This window comes from Hibiscus syriacus, unplaced genomic scaffold (genome assembly GCF_006381635.1).
Source record: "Hibiscus syriacus cultivar Baekdansim isolate YM2019G1 unplaced genomic scaffold, ASM638163v2 tig00112354_pilon, whole genome shotgun sequence".
NCBI classification, from domain to species: Eukaryota; Viridiplantae; Streptophyta; class Magnoliopsida; order Malvales; family Malvaceae; genus Hibiscus; species Hibiscus syriacus.
In genome coordinates this window covers 300868-327395 of record NW_024063314.1, presented here as the reverse complement: position 1 = coordinate 327395, position 26528 = coordinate 300868, and the positions used below count along the sequence as shown (strand labels likewise).

The window sequence follows — 26528 nt, the reverse complement described above, 5'->3', positions numbered from 1 at the left end:
ATTTCTTTTATTCTAGTTTATGTTACGAATATACATATTCAATATGAATATTTTGAGAAAAAATAGTACATCATGGACAAGTAATGGGATTCTTGGAAATGGGAATAATTATTTATTGATTTCTAGAAGAAAAACACCAGTATTGTTCTGAAATTTAAAGCAGCTTCATTAATCAAATTGCTCTTGGTCTCTAATCCACTTAGTAGCAACCCATTTCTCACCTTTGATCACTGGACAGCTTCCATGAAGAGATGTCTGCAAATAATGTTGAAACAGATAACTGTTAGAATCTAGCTCTAACCTGCAAACAATGTTATAAATCCCACTAACCCAACCAAACCAAACCAAATCTAAATCCGAACCATCAGTTTCAGTAAGTTCAACCGATTAACCCTAGTCTCATAAAGAGATAACCAACCCAACTAAATCAGTTTGGATATTGTTGGTTATGAACTGAAGTCCATTGGTTTCTCTTTGTTGGTTGGTTGATTTCGAGGAAATGAAGGGAAAACTTCTATTTGTTAACAAATCGCAAGCATGGAAATTACCAGATCAATGGTGCCATTCAAAAACAGCGAGTAGAATAACAGTCCGTCCCCTCTTTGCGGCTTTATCTTTAAACCGACACATTGTCTGTAGTCATAGCCTTCAATTCTCATGCCATTCTGCAACCAAAATAATGTGGTCAGTACTGAACTCCCGATAAATACTTATTAAGGAGAGAGAAAGCAAGTTAGCATTTTGATGTCTACCTCAAACGGGAACATTGTTTCTCCACCTTCTTCTACATCGGATAAATACAACAAGAATGATGCAACCTGTGAGAAAAGGTTCAACGTTAGTTAAGCACAATCTTTTAGTTCTTTGGCATTGACACTCGTAGAATGGGTTGGTGAAAATTACAGAAAACTTGGAGGAAACAATACAAGTTACAAGATGGATCCAGAAATAGCATGCACAAAGAATCATCGATAATAGACTATAAATGAGGTGAAGCTAGCTCGAAAAGATGAATTCATACTTATTGTCAATTCCAGTAACATGATGTCATTCAACTATGTACATCTATTTCTGATTCATTTACCAAGAACAAATAAGTAATTGTACCATCTTTAACCAATTGCTTCGTAACAAAAGGTTTTAGCATTCATCTAAAGATAAGTTTCGGTCATCATAATCACAACATAGAAGTTAGAACTTGAAACTTGTATATCAAAACAGATATAACTAAATTCTATATCCAACTATTCCATTTACACTATCGGCTTAAATGCAGACAGAAAACTGATCATTTCAATTCACCAGAAATGCACCTAAAATTCCAGAAACTGCAATCAAACAAGCATGCAACGGTGAAGTTCACGTGTATGACTGTACCCTTTGGCTTGACTGTGGACCGTATTCAGACGGATTGAATGCATCATAATGAGAATCATACTTCTGTCCAATCTCATACCGCAAAATATTAAATGCCTGCAATACGTATGGATTTCAACTTTAGAGCAATTAAAAAAATAACATAAAGAATGATTTAAGATACCAAATTTTCAGAGCACCAAGAGATACCGAGAGACTATTTGCGGCATATCAATCACAAACTTTTCAACAAACAGAACTTCAAGGAAAATCTAATTCGGTAAAATGATGTACCTCTCCATGACTCTGTGGAATGCTTGTAGCCTTTGCAATTTTTCTCTCAATCAAATCCAAGGTTCTGGTTTTATCTTCGGATGCACTAATAAAGGTTCCTGAACTGTTTCGTAGGAAAGTATAAATTGACAATGCAAGTTCTATGGCAACATCAGAGAGTGAGATATCAGCATTCACCAATTAAAAATATTCACTAGCACAAGGGTAAAATATTATCCAGCCTCGATGCTATTTGATACAGATAATAACATCATTGTCTTTTAATTTTCCATGGAACTCAAAATTGATAAGAAATCAATGGCAAAGCATAATTGTATTGTATTCATAAAAGGGTCGTCACCTTGTTCTGGTTCCTTTAGTGCTTTCTTCAGTTTCTCCCTTGCGTAAAGCCAAAGTAGATGGCTTGAGGTTCACCTTTGCCATTTCGATTATATGTTTGCATTGTTCCGCAGTTGCAAAGTTGGGAAAATAGTAAGCTCGTGGTTTCCAGCTTAAAACCTGCACTTTAAAGAGAAGCAAGCAAAGGAATTTAGTTAGCCTACAGAAAAGATACTTCACAATCGATTTCTTAACATCTTTTCCAGTTGGGTGGTTCCTTTTAAGATGTTCCAAGTTAAACATAGAATTTTGTCCAACATTTGCATATAAAATCTTTGTTCTTATCCCTTACTGCTTTCCTACTAGATTTGAAATCTCCTGTTTAACTTTGAGATGAACAAGCTTTGATAAAATATTAAATCTGGAAATACAGGTTGGACATGGATACTTTAGATAAAATGAAGAGTTCGGGTAACATATCATGGGAATACAAACCAACAGATTGCCTTGAATATTGCTACTCATAGATCCTAAACCATTTGATTGCATATGTATCCTCTCATTTTTCTGGGTTTTAACCACAAATTACAAAGAATCATGATTTTTTATTTTTCAATCATGGCTCTTATACCACCTAAATTTCAGAACACTTCAATTACCAATTCAAGAGCTACTATCAAGTATCAAGAAGTAAAGCCAAATGCAATAATCAAATCCTTCATGTAATCATCATCCAAAGCCAAATGAAGTAAACAATACCCCAAAAAAAATACTAGAGACAGAAGATGAAAAAGGACCTGAAAAGGGATGGATTCAAGCGAGCTTTCCCCAGTTTCTCCATTTGGCATCAGACCACCATGCTTCTCGCCTTCCACATGGACCACTTCCAGCTTTCTCAATACGGGTTTAATAACCGGCACATCCTACCAAAAAAAAACCATTACTTAACCGTTAGAACCCAATTCCTCACAAAGCTCAAACGAAGAACATTCATGTTTTACAAGTTACCTGGGAGAAGAAAGTTGAAACAAACAAGCCAGCAAGGAAACAAAGTAAGCACAATAAAAGGGCAGTTGCTTGCCCTAGCTTTCTCTTCGAGCTCTTCGATTTCCCTTTCATCAACGGATCCTTTTTTCGAGAAATTTTTCTTTTTTCGCCTTTTTTATTTGTTCTCTCTGTTCCTCTGCAGACTTCCAATGATGGGTTTTCTTATATTTTTTCCTCTGCAGTTTCTTTTGGCCGTGCTTAAGAAGAATGGACAAACGCGGCAATGGCGGGAGGGTTTTTTTCCCCCTCCTTGTCCTTTTGACTTATAAAGCTTTGAATTAGTGGATTTACACAAATGCAATCCACTACAATTACGGGTCAGTAATTCAATATTCGGCTTTTACATCAGTTGGGTGGTTATTTTGATCATCTCAATCTAACCCATAATAATATAAATTAATTGAAACCGATTTAAAATTTTATATTACACATTTTAAAAATATATATTATAACCAACGAGATTAGTTCAAGTGAAAAACGGTCTGATATCGTTTAAGTATGCCTTGAGTTTGAACTTTTATGTTTATATAAAATATCCGTTGGAAGATTCACCTACTAAAATCATGTATGATCAAGTCTGACAACGGGTAAGATTTGGGTGGCTTAAAGTTTCATCCACCCTACCATCCGCATCCAAAATTGTCATTCAACCCACCCACCACCCGCTTGATCATCGAATTAAATCCGTCCCACCTATTAATTGTGGATGAGACGGATGGGTCGGGTTATAAATGAGTTACAAAAAATTTTTGTTATTGTACTATTATTTCACCCTCTTCAAAAAAAACAAGTAAAAATATTTAATCCATTTTAAAAAACATAACAACAATTTAATAAATAAAACCAAATGCTAACAAATGAACCAAAAATTCAAACAAAACATTTACCACGAATATAAGCAAAATCAAATTCAATCAATTAAGAAATTGTAGGTGAAAGAAAAAATGTTGAAATCTAAATCAAAATAAAAAAAATCGAAAAATTAAAAAAAAGGTGCATACCTCTATAGTTCAATTCCTAGTTGAAATTACAGGAGAAAGTGTGAGAGTAATAAAAAAATGACGTTGAAATGAAAAAATGAAAAAATATTTTTAGGTTTTAGCCTAAAAAATCTTTAAAGCAATTAATATTTCTAAAATTAATATTGTATTGATGGTTAGATGGGAAGGTTGAAGGATCAGATGATGGGTTGAAAAATTTTCATCACCCGCTCCATCCACCATCCACTTCAAATGGATCAAACTTATGCTTCATCGGGTTTTCATCCATTTAATTGGGTTGAGTGGGCCATCATTCTTGGGTAATTGCCAACTTTAGGTGTGCGATGTCGATCTGTTCGAATTAGTCAAAATGAAGTCCTAGAACCAAGAGGATAACAATATATATATATATATATAATCAAAGAATTCAACAAAGTATTATCCTATAATTTGGACACCATCTATATACTTTATTCTTATAGAATATAGTAGAATGAAATTATAAAATTTTCAAAGATAACAAACTATAGTACAATTGTTCCAACATCTCTTTACTCCTTATCCACTCCAACCAATTAAAGTATCCTAAAGTTAGTGACAAAATAAAACATCATGTACTAAATTGAAAATAAAAATATATTTATTATATTAAAGATGGATAAAATACACAAATAATCTTTCAACTATAGAATGTGGCTTTGTCGACTTCTCCTACTATTAAAAGTTATAAGATGATCATATGACTATTCATATGTTCCAAACATGTCATTTTTCATTAAAAATTGACAGTAGTCTAAGTCAGACGTTAACCTATGGTATGAGATATGATAAAAGATCTTAGAATAATTTGGGTTGTATTTTGTGAATCGATTATTCGTTTACATTATATCGTCGAGCTAGTACTTGAAATATTATGTTGTCGAGCCAGTGCTTGAAAGCAACAGTGGTGCTAGTAAACTTAATTAAAATATGATTTTATTATATACTAGTGAGCATGATAACGTCCAACTAAGACGACTGTCGATTTTTAACAGAAAAATGATGAGTTAGAACATATGAATAGTTGAGTGATCATTTTATAACTTTTAATAGTTAGGAGACTCAATAAAGTATCTTCCTATAATTAAGAGATCATTCTATAATTTTTAAAATCAGATGACTCAACAAAATAGCATAATTGAATAATTAAGTACAATTTATGTACTAAATTACTATTTAACATTAGATATAATGGGCTAAAATGAATTAAGCCCGACCTTGAAGAACCGAATTTGACTTAATAAATTTTATCATTGTTTATTAGATTACGAACAAATTTTAAAAAATAAAAAAAAATTATAATTATAATAATGATATTAAACCCAAATTTATAAATCATCCCTTAATAGATTTTTGAGTTAATTACTTCAAATTTCTCCAAACTATGACTCTCATTTTAAATTAGTCCCTAAATTTTTTTAATATTATAATTTCATCCTCAAACTGTAATACTCATTATAAATTAGTCCTTAAACTTTTAAAAATTCCAATTTCATCCTTAAACTATGACCCTTATTCTAAATTAGTCCCTAAACTTTCCAATTTCATCCTCAAATTCATCCAAATTTGTAATTAATTTTAACCATAATTTAACCTAAACTTTTTTTCAAACATATAATAATATAACTTGACCCAATGATTTTATTAACATGGAATGTGAAGGGATGGAGCCATGATTCCAACTTAAGGGAGGGCAAAGTATAAGTAATCATAAAAATTGAGGGGGCAAAGTATAATTAACCATAGAAAATGAGGGGCCGAATCAAAATAAACTAAAATTTGAGACCCTAATTTAAAATTTTTCTATATATATTTTAATAAAAAAAAGGGGCAATGGCCCCATGTCAAAAGGTAGCTTCCTCCCTGGAAATGTGATTAGTATATGCATATAATTTTGGATGAAATTGAAACTTTGAAAATGTTTGGATACTAATTTAGAATGAAGGGTATAGTTTGGGGATTAAACTAAAATGTTCAAAAGTTTGATGACTAATTTAAAATGATAATCATAGTTTAAGGATGAAATTAAACCATTTAAAAGTTTAGGGACCAATTTAAAACAATAATCATAGTTTTAGGAGGGTATAGTTTGGGGATGAAACTAAAATGTTCAAAAGTTTGAGGACTAATTTAAAATGATAATCATAATTTAAGGATGAAATTAAACCATTTAAAAGTTTAGGAAGCAATTTAGAATGAGAATCATAGTTTGAGGACGTATAATGAAATTAACTCTAGAATTTGTATTATTTAATAAAAAAATGAAACGCAATCGAATGCGTGTTGATAAATACTTGCCCATTTGCATACCAGTTATGCTAAAGACCAATCGTTCACCATTTTTCAACCAATTTGTCACATTAATTTCCCCAAATATATTTGTTGATTATTTGTTGATTTAACTAGAGAAAAACATTAAATTTTTAATTAAAAATCCAAATTTTGATACGATAAATCAAACTAATAAAATTAAAAGAGACATCCTTGTTATATTATTTAATCTCAATTAATTATTTTAATGACTTAAATATCGATAATTAAAGAAAAATACATCAATATTCTAATATCCTTAATCGACCAAAACATACAAACAAAGCATCAATGTTATTAACCCACCCTTTTACAAAGCATCAATGGTGGTACTTCATTTACACTTATATTTCAAGCATATGCTTCTATGACCACTCTTTCTATTTCCCACAACAATATTCCTTCTATATACATGATACATTCGTCTCAATTTCATCAACAATATTCCTTCTATAAACATTTATATTTCGAGTTTTTTAATACCCGAATTCGAATTCCACTTTACATAAATCGTTTATTGTATTCAGATATGTAATCGGTGTTTGAAATTATCCCGAACTAATTCGAATCATTAATGTTTTGTATTAATCGTAATTGTTGATCAATGTGATTGTACTTGTGCCACTTACTATTTTCTTGAATCGATAAGGTCAAAATTCAATGATTAGAACGTGAGTTGTAATGGTCGCCAGAGGAATCATATATTAGTTGTAAAAAATAAAATTTTTATTCTTTCTGTTTATTGATGTCATTTTTCAAATATACAAACGGTAAACTATATAGATAGTCCTCTATGTTTAGGGTTTGACCTACTTTAGTCATCAATTTAAAAATTATGGGGAAATGGTCCCCAACCTTATTGATCCATTCGATTTTAGTCCCTTAGCCATTGATTTCAGTCCCTTAGCCATTGATTTCAGTTAACCCCCTTTTGTTTAAGTCCCTAACAAGGCTGAGGGACTAAAATCGAACGGTAGTTAACGGGTGAAGGACTAAAATCAAATAAATCGATAACGCTAGGGACCATTCTCCCTTAATTTTTAAATTGGTGACCAAAGTCTGTTAGACCGAAAACATAAGGGACTATCTGAATAGTTTGCCCATATTTAAAATATCATTTCCAAAGAAGTACGGATCAGCACTTCCAAGCACTATATAAGGCGACGAAGCTCCCTAGGTAACACCTTCACTACAGTTACCCTTTTATAAAACATGATCCGATTTTTCCCTCTTGTTTGCATGGGAATATTTGCCGTCGCCAAAGCCAAGACTTCGATGCTCAGGTAACATTGATTATACATTAAAATTTTATCTGTTTTTTGTTTGAATATTCTATAGCGTTCTGTTTTGTCTCAGGGAAGCTAAGCGATCATTCGATCGTCCGTTGAGCAAGATTGTCAGTGTCGATCGGGAGACTATCGAGAAGTATCGGAAGTCGTCGTCAAAGGGTAATGACATAAAGGATTCATGGTCCTGGGTTCCGCATCCAAGGAGCGGGATATATTTCCCCGAAGGCCACGAATGGGTGATGAAAGACGTTCCGGAGGGAGCGGCGTCGTTGGATCAGACGTATTGGCTTAGGAATGTTGACGGTGTCGATAGACCGGAGCCATCGGATCGTGAATATTTTCCGAGCGACCAGCAACATTCCCATGCAAATATTTGAGAGCAAAAAACCGGAGTATTAATATTTAATGGAGTAAACATTAATAGACTTAGTGTTAGGATCTTTAAGGGATTTTAAATAAATATTTTGGCCTAGGATGAAATTGTAGATAATATGTACAATATATATAATGTTAAACATAAATATTAATATTTTTATAATTAAACTAAATCAATATTATTAAATATTAATTGAACAATTACAAAAGAAAAAAGCAAGTAAACAATGAAGCACGCCATCTTTGAATAATTGGAACGCAGCATATGCCTAACACTGTATCCTTGTATACATAAAAGAACTCCATCTGCATGAGAGTATAAGGGCCTAATCCTGGTCTGAATCCGGCCTCTGCCGATTTGCAGTTCTGTAGACAGATGGAATCTCTTGTGTCGGAGCAACTCTAGATAACCTCCTCATCACCACCGCCGTTGTCCTCAGGACTTCTTGTCGAGGAAAGTTCGATTAGCTCCATCCTGTACTCGAGGCCTCTAAGGTAGTGCCCCAATAGCATACACCTTCAGAGAAGAAATGAGAACATCAGAGGACACATTTTCCATTTGAATGTTTTGGCTGAGTGACTGATCTTATTCACAGTTTAAACACGCAGAACAGCTATCGGATCTATGATCCATTTTGACAATGGCGGGACGTTAATTTCATATCGAGTGTGTGTTGGGGAGGCCAGGGAAGACGGATTAGATAAAGAGGGAATGCGGATGTCTTTTCTTTATTGAATAGGATTCTCAACATTTCTGAGTGTCCGGCAAAGGAGACGCAGCATCGAACATGTTGGTTAAACACAAGTCTAACCAATATGTAATGAGCAATAAATGCAGATTTTTAGATGGACTAACCAGAAGAGAAAACGAGCGAGATAGTCTCGTGTTAACAAGATGGTGGGCTTCAAAAGTGAAGCATTCTCAACAAATTCAATACAATCTTCACTCACGACATTATTTACCGCTCCAGTTGCTGGGTTCCCTAAAAAAGGAGGAACCTTGGAATGCATAGTTGGAGAAAGGGTAGCAAGGAGTTCATGGACTACAGAGTGTACTGCTTCTCTCGCTTCAAGGGATGTTGGTTCGGAAAGCTCAGCTACCTGAAATTCATGTCTGTATTTTATTAGCCATAAAAGTACGGAATTTAACTGAAGTTCATTGATAAATAATAAGTTTCAGTAAATAAATTTGCTCTAAAAAGTTCTTTTGATCAAGGGCAGCCTTATCTGTCTCGAGTGGTCTAAGTAGTCAAGTAAATCGTTCTTTTCTTCCCCAGCAATTTGTTGCGTTTGCAGAGCAGCATTTTTCCTCCTGATTTAACGAAGTTCCTTCAATCGAGCAAAAGGAAACATGAGCATGTATCCCACCAAAATACAGATACGGAAATGTTTCTGTTGATCGGATTGACATGTCTAACAAGCTAACTTGTTATTTGTAGCCTTTCTGGCATCATGTTAGTGCTTCACACCGATGAAAACTATTAAACTTTTTTGAGGATAAACTGCATTGATGATCACTAAAGTTTTAATAAACTTTCATTTTGCTCATTGATTTTTTAAAATATTTATTATACAATTAATAAATTTTAAATTCTTATGTAAGGCTAAGTGGGTAACCACCCTACCTAAACTTTTTGTTATAAAAAAAATAATTCATTTTCATTAAAATCATTGCTATTAGATGTTAATAAAAGCTTACATGACGCATTAAAGACTTATGTCCAGAAAATCCCTATGATTTTAAATTGGATATCGTCTTAAAAAGTTTTCTATGAATGAACCAAACGCTTGTTAATTTTAAGTAGAGAATATTTCATTTGACTAGAAAATTAACATAGTTTGATTTTAAATTGATCAACAACAGAAGTTTAAAAAGTTTTAGTTTTAATCGAAATTTAAGAAAATCGAAAGATTTCTTGACGATTTGGAAATAAAGACTATTTTTTCTATTTACTCGTCATTCACTCAGTTACGACTAGGTACGGTAATTTCACCCGTATCCAACGGGTTTCGACCCGATTGGGTCGAATTTTTATTAAAAAAATTTAGGTTCGGTTCGGGTCGAGTCGGATTCAGATAGAGGGTGAAAAAACTTCGACCCGAAGATAATGATGTAATTTCCTTCATAATTTTATTATTTTTAATCAAATCCTTAATTTATACCATGTCGGAATCAAGTAAATGATATATATTTTTCGGGTTTAAATAAACCGAATGTGGATACAAAATTTTCTGGTCAATTCGAACTCGGGTGGAGAGTTTATATTTTCAAGTCGGGTCATAAAAACCCAACCCTAACCCCACTTGCCATACAACTTACGGCAAACAAATTTTGAAATTTCAAAGGCTTAATCTTTATTGCATTGTAATAAGTTCAATCTCTTTTCCACAGCCACGAAGATTTCGTAACTTATTTTTCCAGGTTACTCGTCGTTCGTCAAATTCTTCCAAGAAATTTCAATTTTCTACAATGGAGGAAGCTTCGACCGGAACTTCACTGCAAAGACCATTAACGAAACAATGCTTTTCAAACTTTCCTATATAAACGTTGTAAAATGAAAACCATACAACTAATTCACCAAACCAAAGAAAAAAATGGCCCATCACCAAGTCTTCTTCTTCGTTTACCTGCTCGCAGCACTAGCCACCTTGCATGGCTCCTCCGCCGTCGACTACACCGTCACAAACGAGGTCCCCACGACTCCCGGAGGCACCGTATTCGACAACGAGCTCGGCGTCGAGTACACGAGGCAGCAAATGGATTCGGTGTAACCCCCCAGACCGATGCGGGTAGCCCGATCCGATCTAGGGTGTCACATTAGGGCCACCGGAGCGACCCATTGTAAAAATAGCGGAAAATTTAAATCTTTTTATCAGAACATGTAAACTTATAAAATCATTTGTCACTATTTAAAAATAAAACATATTTCCAGACTCGTATATAAATCAAAATACAATTACATGCCCCCTAATCACATGTACCATACTCTGCAACAACGCCGGAAGAACTCCCTTACTGAAGTCGATAGATGCACTGGTATAATTCTTTTAACCTGAAAAGGTGAGTAATAGAGTGAGCTTCGAAAAGCTCAGTAATACAGAACTACCAGATAATGCTGATGAACGTGCAGATACAGATAAAATATTTATTTCCTTATTGTTTCCGAACATTTACATATTTTTATGCTGAGCAGAGATCCTACTGATATTTCAGGTGGTAACGGACAATGAGCTTTCAGTTCAGAGAAATATTTTGGATGACTGAGTTAAGGAGATCAGAATAGGTTTTCTAGTGTATTCCCCAAAAACCATGTAACTTTTCAGATCTTTTTAAAACATATATATATATATACCCCCATCCCAACACAACATAATGTGTAGGTTCCCCAGAACCATACACCCAACCCAACACAACATATAAGGCCCTGAGCACAAAGCCGAGGAACCTGCGGAACTTCTTCCTTCAACAATACCCCCCATTTAAAACATTTCTCCGTCGGTAAACGGAGATATCAAAAATCAAAACATAATTCAGATCAGATATCATAACAGAATCCAGATTAGGAATCAGAACAGATTTCAGATCAGATGTTTAAACAGAATTCAAATCAGAAATCAGATAAAATATTCATATAAGTAGGGAACACACTAGAGTTTCCAGATATTATTTAGAGATACAGGATAATCTTATCGGCAGAGAAACGCAAATCTTCAGTTTACCAATAGAATGCCGAAATTAGAATCACTATTAGAAGAGTTTGTTAACTGACAAAATCATCGGTTATTCAGGATATGATTCATCGGGATCATCTTATTCGTACACTTTTCTGAAGCTCTACGAAATTTGAAGGTATTCTGAATCTTTACAATCTATGACGATTAATCCGATTATCGAACAACTCCAGATGAATAGCTTTTGGAACCAATACTTACCAACTTGTCAATTCATTAACCTTTCAGGGTATTTACTCTTTAATACCAAATATTCTTATCCACAAATCATCATCTGAGTCATCACTGAATAGATCTTAAGGAGACAAGCAAATATTCTAATGGTCTTTATTTTATTTCCATGTTTCAACTATACCATGAAATGCTGACGTACTTGATTTGTGGTTCATAATCCATAGGGATGATACATCATATAAGTTCATCCGAGTTTTCAAACTTATTCCAATCTCTTACTTAATCCTCAGTCATTGAGGTTACTTAGTTCATTTAACATTCAAGTCCAATCCAGTTACTTCGGGATTTTCCAGAATAATTTAAACGTTCCTGAATTTCAGATACATGTTGTACTTCCATTCTATTCAATTTGGTCTTCGTGGTTGATTTGTCGAACAAACGTCCAATTCCTAGTACTGAATACGATCTAGATCTGAGTTGAACTGAATACTTCCAAAATTTGTCATCGAGCCAAACTTGAGAAGACGAACACATGTTCCAGTAATATCTATGCCAATCAGGTATTGACATAGCTTTAGGGTTGATCTACTCACTTAAATTATTTTCCATTACCTTTAAAGGTAGTTCAATACCCATGCTTACTTGGATTCCTTAATTAATCCAAGATATTTACTTAATTTAGGCCATAAGGGTATTTTGGTAATTTTGATGTTCAGTTTTATTCCATTCATTTCAGAGCTCGAGGATATTCAATCATTCCTGAGCTTGGTGATATTCTTGGGTCATTTCCATTACAGGGGTATGTTGGTCATTTTACAGATCCACGATATTTCAATCTTTTTCCTCCATCCAGTCTTATTATTTAATTCCAATTTATATCTTTTTCCTCCATCCGATCTTATTATTTAATTCAATCTCATCATTTGTTTCAGTCCTTTCGAATAATTCTGACAGCAGAATACCCCCGATAAATTATTCTTCAGGTATTTACTCATTTCTCGGATATTTTCGGGTCAAGTGCCTTCTCAGATTTTACAAACAGAATATCATGAATTTTCCTGCACTAAGTCAGGATCTTAACAATCAAATCTGTACTTAATCGAGTTAAGTACGAATCCTCTAAGTATTTTCTTATTCAGGGTTAACTCAGACTATTCTATCTCTTAAGGGCATTTCTATAATTTCTTAACCAGATAAGTTCGATATTAGCTCTTAACGAAAATAATATAATTTAGAGATCCTATGATTAATTGCTTTCTTGAACACTCTCTGATCTTGAAATAATTCCCTTAACACACTTCTAGTATCTTGTATAAACCCTCTTGGGGTTAAAAACCGGTTATCCATAATTTCTAAGTATAACTATCATTTCTTATGCACATCAATATTTATCGTATCAATATGTCTTTTCAGATTTATTAGTCCACTTCTAGGGACAATTCTTATCATTTTCCAATATAAGGGTAATTTCGTATTTTTACCATACCGAAGTATTCTCATAATTTCCCATCCAAGTACCTTTAACATTTAATCCTTTGATGATATAAAATATAATTTACAAATCCATGTCTGATTTCTTTATCACTATTCACAAAATTGTAATTTAATTCTAACAATCTTTCAATCTCATATATTAGTCATTCGATCCGTATTCAGTTACAGAATTTCTACCACATTCATATCGAGTGAATAAATTATTCAACTCCACAAAAGTGACCAACATTATCTTATTCATGCATTTACCAATATCAACATGTTCCATAAAGCATAAAGAGGTAGTAAAGTATTACCTTGATTTCCGTGCAATACTGATCGACCATAAAAATTCCATTCGAACGCCTTTGATCTTCAATTCAACTTCCAATAATTCCTCAGATACATATCAACATAAATTATATCAGAAACGGAGCTTAATTACGATAAACGGATCGAATCGGGTGATAAATTAGTGGAAGACGGCTTACCGGGTTCGAATTTGGCAAAACGGACTTCGGATTCGGATTCAGAACGTCGAAAGCATAAAATATGACTTTTCGAAAATTTGGAATTTTCGGTCAAAATCAAAGTCAACGGGTTTGACTGACAATTTCGAGGCCTTCGGGTTTGAATTTCGAAAAACGGACAGCGGAATCGGATTTGGAACGTCGAAAAATGTCAGGATAGGTATACTCGGTCGAAGTCAAAGGTCGTTTAATGCCCGATCAAAGCCGGTCAAAGTTTTGGTCAATAGTGGTCAACTCCGGTCAACGGTCAACGGGTCAACGGTCAACGGGTCGGGTCAACGGGTCGGGTCGGGTCAACGGGTCGAGTCAACGGGTCGAGTAAACGGGTCGGGTCGGATTGTGACCGGTCAAACCGGTCAAAACAGTTCCAAAACCGATCAAACCGGTCACTTTTCCCTTCCCCACGCGCAGTGGAGGCGCGTGGGGGCGCGTGAACAGTGATAAAATCCCGGAAAAATTTCTAAAAATTATTTTGAGCGATTTCGAGATACTTACAAAGCTCGGTTCACAATTTTGAACGGCGGAGAGCTCGATTTCAACAAATCGGGAAGTTTGACCGATTCACCTCCCAACGCGCCGCCGCTGTCGGAGAAAAAGGAGAACACCGGTGGACTCGGAACGGCACAAGGAACACGATGGTGCGGGAGGTGTCGTAAACGGATGACCCGATCATCGTGAATCGATGAAAAACCAACTAAAACTGAGTTATTACCGACGATACTTCCGACTGAAATTCACGACGAACGGCGATGATTCACGACGAAAGGTTTGAGGGGTTTTGTTCCTCGGTTGACAACGAACACGATGGTTGTTTCGGCTTGTCGTTTGGAGGTCGGACGGCGAGTAGATCGGAGTTGGAAGTAGGGAGAACGGGAGAGGAAAACTGGAAAATTTTCCAGAAACATACGGGAGTCTGGGGGGTTTATAACATCTCATAATTAAAAATGGCTAAAGCAAGAGTTTAGCCACTGAACTTCCTGCACTTCTTAAAACGGTATGTCAACTTTGAAATCTTACAATTTAATCCCTTATTTCTTTCAAAATACCAAATTAAATCCACCAATTTATATTTTCTTAAATTTAGCCCCTAAATTGGGGTGTTACAATTCTCCCCTCCTTAAAAAAATTTCGTCCTCGAAATTCATTCATGTCACATAATTGCATAAATGAAACTTCCATCAGTTCTTTCAAATCTATCAATAGCTTTTATAAAAGTACGATTCCTCCACTTATCCTTAACCAACTGAGCATACATTCTTATCATAAATTTTCCTTATTTCAATAAAAGAATTTAAAATTTTCTCGAGTAATCAATCTCTTCAGAATTCTCCCTCAGTCCACGTAAATAATCAGAACAACTTTATTCTTGTGAAATCAATTCAGCATTGGATACGTGAATAGGCTCGTAGAGCAGCAACATATCTCAATTTCATTTCCGGAGTCGAGTCAGAAATTCTCAGATGAATAACTCTCACATGGCTCATGAGATACTTTACAGCGTTTAGACAGATGTTACTGGTATTCCTTTTTGTACAAGTATAGCCTTAGCATATAGAAACTTTGGTTTACTCAATACAGATAGGGACTCAGCCCTGGAGTTCCGGCTCAGAGAGGTACGATTGCAGTCTAGGGGCATGTACTGATCAGACATATTTTGACATTTGACCGGCCGGTCTATCTTGAAAAATTTTGACTCAAACCATAGCTCTGATACCACTAAATGTAACCCCCCAGACCGATGCGGGTAGCCCGATCCGATCTGGGGTGTCACATTAGGGCCACCGGAGCGACCCATTGTAAAAATAGCGGAAAATTTAAATCTTTTTATCAGAACATGTAAACTTATAAAATCATTTGTCACTATTTAAAAATAAAACATATTTCCAGACTCGTATATAAATCAAAATACAATTACATGCCCCCTAATCACATGTACCATACTCTGCAACAACGCTGGAAGAACTCCCTTACTGAAGTCGATAGATGCACTGGTATAATTCTTTTAACCTGAAAAGGTGAGTAATAGAGTGAGCTTCGAAAAGCTCAGTAATACAGAACTACCAGATAATGCTGATGAACGTGCAGATACAGATAAATATTTATTTCCTTATTGTTTCCGAACATTTACATATTTTTATGCTGAGCAGAGATCCTACTGATATTTCAGGTGGTAACGGACAATGAGCTTTCAGTTCAGAGAAATATTTTGGATGACTGAGTTAAGGAGATCAGAATAGGTTTTCTAGTGTATTCCCCAAAAACCATGTAACTTTTCAGATCTTTTTAAAACATATATATATATACCTCCATCCCAACACAACATAATGTGTAGGTTCCCCAGAACCATACACCCAACCCAACACAACATATAAGGCCCTGAGCACAAAGCCGAGGAACCTGCGGAACTTCTTCCTTCAACAATACCCCCCATTTAAAACATTTCTCCGTCGGTAAACGGAGATATCAAAAATCAAAACATAATTCAGATCAGATATCATAACAGAATCCAGATTAGGAATCAGAACAGATTTCAGATCAGATGTTTAAACAGAATTCAAATCAGAAATCAGATAAAATATTCATATAAGTAGGGAACACACTAGAGTTTCCAGATATTATTTAGAGATACAGGATAATCTTATCGGCAGAGAAACGCAAATCTTCAGTTTACCAATAGAATGCCGTAAATTAGAATCACTATTAGAAGAGTTTGTTAACTGACAAAATCATCGGTTATTCAGGATATGATTCATCGGGATCATCTTATTCGTACACTTTTCTGAAGCTCTACGAAATTTGAAGGTATTCTGAATCTTTACAATCTATGACGATTAATCCGATTATCGAACAACTCCAGATGAATAGCTTTTGGAACCAATACTTACCAACTTGTCAATTCATTAACCTTTCGGGGTATTTACTCTTTAATACCAAATATTCTTATCCACAAATCATCATCTGAGTCATCACTTAATAGATCTTAAGGAGACAAGCAAATATTCTAATGGTCTTTATTTTATTTCCATGTTTCAACTATACCATGAAATGCTGACGTACTTGATTTGTGGTTCATAATCCATAGGGATGATACATCATATAAGTTCATCCGAGTTTTCAAACTTATTCCAATCTCTTACTTAATCCTCAGTCATTGAGGTTACTTAGTTCATTTAACATTCAAGTCCAATCCAGTTACTTCGGGATTTTCCAGAATAATTTAAACGTTCCTGAATTTCAGATACATGTTGTACTTCCATTCTATTCAATTTGGTCTTCGTGGTTGATTTGTCGAACAAACGTCCAATTCCTAGTATTGAATACGATCTAGATCTGAGTTGAACTGAATACTTCCAAAATTTGTCATCGAGCCAAACTTGAGAAGACGAACACATGTTCCAGTAATATCTATTCCAATCAGGTATTGACATAGCTTTAGGGTTGATCTACTCACTTAAATTATTTTCCATTACCTTTAAAGGTAGTTCAATACCCATGCTTACTTGGATTCCTTAATTAATCCAAGATATTTACTTAATTTAGGCCATAAGGGTATTTTGGTAATTTTGATGTTCAGTTTTATTCCATTCATTTCAGAGCTCGAGGATATTCAATCATTCCTGAGCTTGGTGATATTCTTGGGTCATTTCCATTACAGGGGTATGTTGGTCATTTTACAGATCCACGGTATTTCAATCTTTTTCCTCCATCCAGTCTTATTATTTAATTCCAATTTATATCTTTTTCCTCCATCCGATCTTATTATTTAATTCAATCTCATCATTTGTTTCAGTCCTTTCGAATAATTCTGACAGCAGAATACCCCCGATAAATTATTCTTCAGGTATTTACTCATTTCTCGGATATTTTCGGGTCAAGTGCCTTCTCAGATTTACAAACAGAATATCATGAATTTTCCTGCACTAAGTCAGGATCTTAACAATCAAATCTGTACTTAATCGAGTTAAGTACGAATCCTCTAAGTATTTCTTATTCAGGGTTAACTCAGACTATTCTATCTCTTAAGGGCATTTCTATAATTTCTTAACCAGATAAGTTCGATATTAGCTCTTAACGAAAATAATATAATTTAGAGATCCTATGATTAATTGCTTTCTTGAACACTCTCTGATCTTGAAATAATTCCCTTAACACACTTCTAGTATCTTGTATAAACCCTCTTGGGGTTAAAAACCGGTTATCCATAATTTCTAAGTATAACTATCATTTCTTATGCACATCAATATATTTATCGTATCAATATGTCTTTTCAGATTTATTAGTCCACTTCTAGGGACAATTCTTATCATTTTCCAATATAAGGGTAATTTCGTATTTTTACCATACCGAAGTATTCTCATAATTTCCCATCCAAGTACCTTTAACATTTAATCCTTTGATGATATAAAATATAATTTACAAATCCATGTCTGATTTCTTTATCACTATTCACAAAATTGTAATTTAATTCTAACAATCTTTCAATCTCATATATTAGTCATTCGATCCGTATTCAGTTACAGAATTTCTACCACATTCATATCGAGTGAATAAATTATTCAACTCCACAAAAGTGACCAACATTATCTTATTCATGCATTTACCAATATCAACATGTTCCATAAAGCATAAAGAGGTAGTAAAGTATTACCTTGATTTCCGTGCAATACTGATCGACCATAAAAATTCCATTCGAACGCCTTTGATCTTCAATTCAACTTCCAATAATTCCTCAGATACATATCAACATAAATTATATCAGAAACGGAGCTTAATTACGATAAACGGATCGAATCGGGTGATAAATTAGTGGAAGACGGCTTACCGGGTTCGAATTTGGCAAAACGGACTTCGGATTCGGATTCAGAACGTCGAAAGCATAAAATATGACTTTTCGAAAATTTGGAATTTTCGGTCAAAATCAAAGTCAACGGGTTTGACTGACAATTTCAAGGCCTTCGGGTTTGAATTTCGAAAAACGGACAGCGGAATCGGATTTGGAACGTCGAAAAATGTCAGGATAGGTATACTCGGTCGAAGTCAAAGGTCGTTTAATGCCCGATCAAAGCCGGTCAAAGTTTTGGTCAATAGTGGTCAACTCCGGTCAACGGTCAACGGGTCAACGGTCAACGGGTCGGGTCAACGGGTCGGGTCGGGTCAACGGGTCGAGTCAACGGGTCGAGTAAACGGGTCGGGTCGGATTGTGACCGGTCAAACCGGTCAAAACAGTTCCAAAACCGATCAAACCGGTCACTTTTCCCTTCCCCACGCGCAGTGGAGGCGCGTGGGGGCGCGTGAACAGTGATAAAATCCCGGAAAAATTTCTAAAAATTATTTTGAGCGATTTCGAGATACTTACAAAGCTCGGTTCACAATTTTGAACGGCGGAGAGCTCGATTTCAACAAATCGGGAAGTTTGACCGATTCACCTCCCAACGCGCCGCCGCTGTCGGAGAAAAAGGAGAACACCGGTGGACTCGGAACGGCACAAGGAACACGATGGTGCGGGAGGTGTCGTAAACGGATGACCCGATCATCGTGAATCGATGAAAAACCAACTAAAACTGAGTTATTACCGACGATACTTCCGACTGAAATTCACGACGAACGGCGATGATTCACGACGAAAGGTTTGAGGGGTTTTGTTCCTCGGTTGACAACGAACACGATGGTTGTTTCGGCTTGTCGTTTGGAGGTCGGACGGCGAGTAGATCGGAGTTGGAAGTAGGGAGAACGGGAGAGGAAAACTGGAAAATTTTCCAGAAACATACGGGAGTCTGGGGGTTTATAACATCTCATAATTAAAAATGGCTAAAGCAAGAGTTTAGCCACTGAACTTCCTGCACTTCTTAAAACGGTCTGTCAACTTTGAAATCTTACAATTTAATCCCTTATTTCTTTCAAAATACCAAATTAAATCCACCAATTTATATTTTCTTAAATTTAGCCCCTAAATTGGGTGTTACATTCGGCCTCGCAGTTCATCTGGAACCTTTTCAGGCAGCCCGACCCGGCTTCCAGAAAGAACGTTCAAGGCGTTAGCCTATTCATAGTCGATAACCTGGATCCGAGAGCAGTCGCCGTCACCAGCAACGACAAGATCAACGTCAGCGCTAAATCGATGGAAGGTCTAACCGGCGATCAACTGAAACGGAGCTTCAACGGGGTGCTTTACCACGAGATGGCTCACGTGTGGCAGTGGAACGGGAACGGGCAACAGGGGGACGGCCATCTCGGGGGATTGATAGAAGGGATAGCGGATTTCGTACGGCTGAAAGCTGATTACGTTCCCGATGGGTGGGCACGACCAGGAGATGGCGAGAATTGGTACGAGGGGTACGCCGTTACGGCCTGGTTTTTGGACTATTGTGAGGGTCTGAAATCTGGGTTCGTGGCGGAGCTTAACGGGAAGCTCAGAGATGGGTACAGCCCCGATTTCTTTTTCCAGATTCTGGGCAAGACTGTTGATCAGTTGTGGACTGACTACAAGAATCAGCCAAGAAATTAAACACACGTCTATGCAGAGGGAGAGAATAATTAATAATCAATTACTTATGAATAAGCTCTACCTCTCTATTTGTACTTGACTACATGATTGAATAAAGGATGATTACATCTAGGGGTAAATTATAAATGAGGATGACAATTTAACATGTATTCGACGGGTTCGATATGATTCAATTTGATAGTATCAAATTTTTTTAAATATTAAATTTGGATCGAGTTGAGTAGGATATTTTAAGAGGTGAGATTAGGTCGGGTTCAGGGGAGGGTGGAAAAACTCCAACTAAAGAATAATTATGTAACTTTTTTAAAAAATCATTATTTTTATTAAATTCTTATTTTATATCAAGTCGAATCAGATGAAATACATCAAAATTTTAGATCAAATAGAAGATATATATTTTCGAGTGAGGTTAAGTTGACCAAAAACCCAACCCTTGTCATCCCTAATTATAACAATGGCCACTTATTTATTCAACTATAGTCAATCAAATCACTTATTATTATTAGGTAATATTAAACGAAAGATCTAACATTAATGTTAAAGGATACATTTAATTCATAACATTTATATATTTTATTAATTCAGATATATTACACATCAATTACGTGCTCAGGCCTTCCATATCATATCATACGGCCTACTATTGGCAAATTATCACTACGGTTAGCACGATATGAATGAATGATCTCACTGCACTAGTTATTGCCCACGTGATCTTTGAATGCCACGTAATCTGATTAGGGATGACAATAGGATGGGTTAACGGATTTGAATTTAATTTTATATTATAATATAAGATTCGACTTTAATCTTACCGAATTTAATTCTTGGGCAAAGTACATAAATAGATCCTGACTATAGGATACTGTTTTATTGAATCATTTGATTATTAAAACTTATAAAATGATTCTCTAACTATAGAGTGTTGCTTTGCTGAGTCCCTATAAACTTTTGTATACTAACATTTTAAATAGATGCAATTTAGTACATTTTTATATTAATTTCAACTTCACATTTTAAAATTATTTTGATTTGATCCCTTATCCATTAGTTATGTTTAATTTTTTTTTTGTAATTTCATGTTTGTTCAATTTAGTCCTTAAAATTATATTTTATCAAAATTGATCCATAATTATTTATAGATTTTGTAATTTACTGTAAATCATATACAATTATAAATTTCAATTCAACGTTCATGAAAGGCAAAAAATAATTAATCCAAAAATGACTCGACCTGAAGTCAATTCGTATCCGGTAGGGTTCGACCTAAATTTTGTCTGTCAATGATGTGACCCGATCTGAACGAGATCTGACTAAAGTTCATCCGAACCTGAATTAACCCAGTATTTAACTGCTTCGAACTTGAACTGTTTTGACCTGAACTTACATCGATCCGAACTAAAATTAACCTGACCTGAACCCGAACTGAATCTGATGTCAAATCAAAATGAAAATGACCCGAACTGATCTGAGTTGAACTATCAAATTAACTTGACACAACTTGTATCCGCTTTAACCTGACCTGACAGAATCCGACTGAAACATGAACGATTATCTGATTTTACATCGCTCGACGAGTATCTATTAGCCTATTAATGATTAGCGTCGTTAAACACTGTTTAGAGTTAAAAGATCACAAACACAATATTTCAAAATCTCGTAACATGATACGAAAATTAACTTGCCATTTAAAATATTTCATCCCTGGCTAGTACAGGTAAACCCAATTTTACTTATGAACCCTTCAAATTTTAAAATTTATTAAATGAGAAAAATATACTTAAATATTCTCAGATTTATAAACATAACTGCTTAATGTTATGTTATGTTTGGAAGCATGGATTTGGATTTTATTTTTTTACATAAAAAATGAAATGCATAACTTGTAAATAAATTAAATAGATTTAAATATAGTAAGTTAATTGTGAATGCAAATTCTAAATTCATTCAGTGTGTATATATATATATTTTAAAATAATAAAAAAAAACAGTAGATGTGTAGAAGTATCCATAAAATAATTTAAATATTTATAATATTTAATATTATATCTAGAATTATATATTAGAAGAATCTAGATGTTTCTTATTTTAAATGACTAAGATGTTGACATATCCAATGACTATTAAAATCTATAAATAAGGTTGAGTTTACTATTGTAGTAAGAGTGAAAAAGAGGTAAAAGAATACCAAAAATGTGAACTAGAGAGAGAGAGTTTAGATGTAGAGAATAAAAAAAATAATGAAATAAGTGAGTAATATTGTCATTGTATTTTGTTTTACACTAAGAGATTGCAATGGTAATAATCCTAAAAAGAAAACAAAAATCTGAAAAAATAAAACTAATATTGATATTGAATTTTTCCATATTTTATTTAAATATGGTAAATTATGTAAAAAAAAAATAAGATTTGAATTTAGTATTATTTTTAACTGTTAAAAGTATAATAAATTAAGTAGATAAAGTTCCTTTAGTCATTACTTGGTGTCGAGAATCAACTAGTTAAGTTTCTTATTAATTACATTTTTATTTAGGTATGAAAATTCTTCTAGCTATTACCTTGTGTCTAGAAACAAGTTAAATCTGTTAGACATCTTATTTAGACACTATGAAACATGTTACATATTCAATTGCTGTTGTTGGTAAAGTTTCTAATTGTTATGAACTTTATATAGAAGCAATATTATTCTTATTAATAGAGGGATAGTACTATTCACTTGATGATAAGTGTTACTTATATCTGATTGAGAAAAGTTTTAGTATTGTTCTAAGCTTTCAGGGATAACATGTATTCATTATGTTGTTGCAATCTTCGGGACCATTAATTGTAATATATATATATATATATATATATATATGTTGTTCTATGTTTTATTAGTATTAGAATTTCATGTTACATTCATATATTTATTAACAAAATTATAACTTCATTAACATGTTCATATTTTTTTGTTTGTATCGAATTTAATTTTTCAATACCTCCATATAAATTGTGATCAAGTGTTTTAGAATTAAAATTTAATTTATTGGGTTTTATTTGTGTTTTTGTTCCATTCTCCCTGGCATTTAATTATCCTAGTGTCATCATTCAAATGAATTAGGAATGTATCGTTATGCCATTTGGGTTTACAGAAAAGATGTAGACTATATTTAATTATTAAATTTATTTTTACATATATTAAATTATATATTTACATATTTAAAGTATTCGACGAAAATAAGAACCGATCATATATAACTTTGTGCATCAATAGACCTTATCAAAAGAAATCATTTACGAGGGCATAGGAAATCGAAGAAGATACCAACATATAAGGGCATAGGATTCACTTACATCCGCCACAACTCTATATGTGTAACACCTTGAAATTCGCCTTACAAGTTTCGACTAAAATTATTTAGGTCTTAAATAGATTTATTTTCAAAAACTGAGAACTCAATTGAAATAAAATCAGAGTTGGAAGGATATAATATAATGATAATATAGTAATGATGAAAGCTACGTGCTGCCCAGACTGCATCTAGCGTTGATATCACGCAAAGTTCACAACTGGATCATCATTTAGCTTCAAGTTTCCAACCAAACCACGTCTTTTGAAGTAACAGTTATCATCGAGGACAAATCCAACACATCCCATCCCAGAAAACCATGGATATGGAGACAGATCACAAACATTCCCGTTAGTCAACTCCACCAAACACATTTTCATCCTCTCACGCCAAAGCAACATGGCAGGCCGAGGCGGCGTCTCCAAGCACCACCACCACCACCAGAGCCATTGGGACGACGTCATCCCGCCGGAATGCCAACTGCACCGTTCCTATTTGAATTTTGAATCGAGGTACTAAAATTTCAATCTTTTTTTTTATTTTAGTACCTCAATTACTATTTAAATTTAATATTAAATTTTGAATTGAAATACTAAAATAAAATAAAATAAAAAATTAAATTTTAAGTATGATTTTAAAAAAACTCAAAATTTAAATATTAAAATAGATCAAAATTAATAATTTAATTATTAAATATGTAATTTATCCTAATAAATATTCATGATTTAATCATATCAGTAGTAACTAGTATTACTTCAACGCCAATAATTGTACCTTCTTTTCTAGTAAACATTTTTTTTGGTGCGGTTGAGACGAAAGAAATCATAGTGCCACAGAAAATTTTGGTACATTGTCAAATTAATTGGACCGTTACAAACACAACACTGTGCTACCGACACCGATGCTAACTGCTTTTAAAGACCTTTTTAATCTAATTAAGGTTAAATTATGTATTTAATACCTAAATTATTAAATTTGATTTATTTTAATACCTAAATTTTTAAATTTTCAAAAATTATACCTAACACGTAGTTTTCATATCATTTTAGTATCTTGTCACTTAACGTGTTTAATACATAAAATATCAGTTTTGATCTATTCTAGTACCTAAACTTTTAATATTTTTAAAATTTAACGTTAAATTTTGAACAAATACTAAAATGAAACAAATATTAATTTTTTTTAGGTCAAAATATTAAAATGAAACAAAAATTAAACTTCATATAAAATTAAAAAAATTAAATTTAAATACTAAATGAATTAAAGTTAATAATTTTGATACTAAACACATAATTTATCCTATAGTTAAATTGATATTCAAATATTATTATTGTATATAGGACGAAAAACCAATAACACTCATAGGACATCAACCTAAGTTTACCTCGACACTGAAGTGAAGGGATCTAAGCCACCATTCACCAGCAAAACTGGCACCCACATATTAATAATATTTACATAATAAATTCTATATTATTAATTATTACATTTAAAAAAATAGCCACAAATTTTGACTCTAAAACTGTAGTTTCCCACCATAAGCTTGCTTGCAAACTGCGTAAGATTTTTGCCTCGGGGTGCACAGCTGAGAATTCCCTGGACATCCCCGTAGACAATTATCCCCCAAGCTACCGGAAACCTCAGTATCGCCGGCGAAAAAATCCGCCGGGGGTTTGCCGATCAAGTAATTCCCGTCCAGAAACAACCTCCTCAGCGTCTTCTTCTGGCTGTAACCCAACGGGATCGAGCCACGTAAGCGGTTGTAACGCAACGACAGAGACGACAACAGCGGGTAGACCGCAAATTCGCGGGAACGTTCCCCTCGATCCTGTTGAACCCTAGATTAACGGCGACGAGGTCGCTGTTACCGCCGGCGGGTTTGGAGATCTCCACGCTTGCGAAACTGTTATTGGCTAGATCAACTTGTTGCAACGACGGCAAGAGAAAGAACCATGCTCCGAGTGTACCCGAGAAGGAGTTGGCGCCGAGTTCAACGACTTCTAACTGAGTTAACCCGTCGAAAGAGGATTTGGAGAGGTACCCAGATAAAGAATTCCCCCTTAAAGCAAGCTCCAATAAGTTAGACGGCAGTTTGGGGAGAAACCCGGTGAGTTTATTGTAGCTCAGGTCGAGTCTCCTCAAACTAGAAAGGGAGTTAAGCTTTTTAGGCAAATTCCCAGACAGAGAATTATGAGAGAGGTCCAACGATTCAAGCGAATTCAGGGTCGTGACCGAGTCAGGGATTGAACCGGAGAACGAGTTGGATTTCAGAGTCAGAGTTTGGAGTTTACGAAGAGAATAAATGGAAGAAGGTATTGGCCCAAAGAAGTAGTTATCAGAGAGATCAAGATTGGTGAGTTGGGTCAGTCGAGAAATGAGTGGGGTGAGCTGACCCGAGTAACCGACGGGATCAAGGGTGATTTGGGTGACACGAGTGGCGTCAGGCGAGCAAGAAACGCCGCAGATGAAGTGGGTGCGTTGGGGGGCGGCGCAAGGATCGGCGGCGAAGTCCCATGAAGCAAGACAAGACCATGAAGGAATTGACCTTGGTTTGATCGAGGAATGAAAGGCTTTGAGGGCTGAAATATCACTTGGTGAAGTCAAGGCTTGAGCTTGAAGAAGATGGAGAAGAAGAAGAAGAAGAAAATGGAATATTTTGAGCATTATGAAAGGGATTTGATTTGTTTTTTGGATTTACTTTAAACAAATTTTTGGGGGTTTTCCTTTGAATGCTTGTGGATGACATCAATGAGGATGATGCAAACTTAAAGGGGTTT

The 26528-nt window shown here is 34.6% G+C and overlaps 3 protein-coding genes and 1 pseudogene across 3 annotated transcripts; 2 read left to right on the top strand and 2 right to left on the bottom strand.

The window, feature by feature from the left end:
- Positions 1-147: 147 nt before the first annotated feature.
- On the bottom strand, positions 148-3243 carry LOC120178642 (probable prolyl 4-hydroxylase 9). Its single transcript, XM_039184438.1, has 8 exons — positions 2977-3243; positions 2766-2891; positions 1991-2148; positions 1651-1753; positions 1378-1473; positions 753-818; positions 549-665; positions 148-255 (listed from the first exon to the last, which is right to left on the bottom strand). The coding sequence occupies exons 1-8, from the start codon at positions 3085-3087 to the stop codon at positions 169-171; spliced, it is 864 nt and encodes a 287-aa protein (XP_039040369.1). The 5' UTR covers positions 3088-3243; the 3' UTR covers positions 148-168.
- A 4301-nt stretch (positions 3244-7544) lies between these two features.
- LOC120178648 lies at positions 7545-8097 on the top strand. The gene is made up of 2 exons (XM_039184443.1): positions 7545-7627; positions 7701-8097. Exons 1-2 carry the CDS (start codon positions 7557-7559, stop codon positions 8008-8010), a joined length of 381 nt encoding a protein of 126 aa, XP_039040374.1. The 5' UTR covers positions 7545-7556; the 3' UTR covers positions 8011-8097.
- A 2496-nt stretch (positions 8098-10593) lies between these two features.
- LOC120178644 lies at positions 10594-20541 on the top strand. The gene is made up of 2 exons (XM_039184440.1): positions 10594-10769; positions 19881-20541. Exons 1-2 carry the CDS (start codon positions 10604-10606, stop codon positions 20420-20422), a joined length of 708 nt encoding a protein of 235 aa, XP_039040371.1. The 5' UTR covers positions 10594-10603; the 3' UTR covers positions 20423-20541.
- Positions 20542-25208: 4667 nt separating this feature from the next.
- Positions 25209-26488, bottom strand: LOC120178589 (annotated as a pseudogene).
- Between the last annotated feature and the right edge of the window lie 40 nt (positions 26489-26528).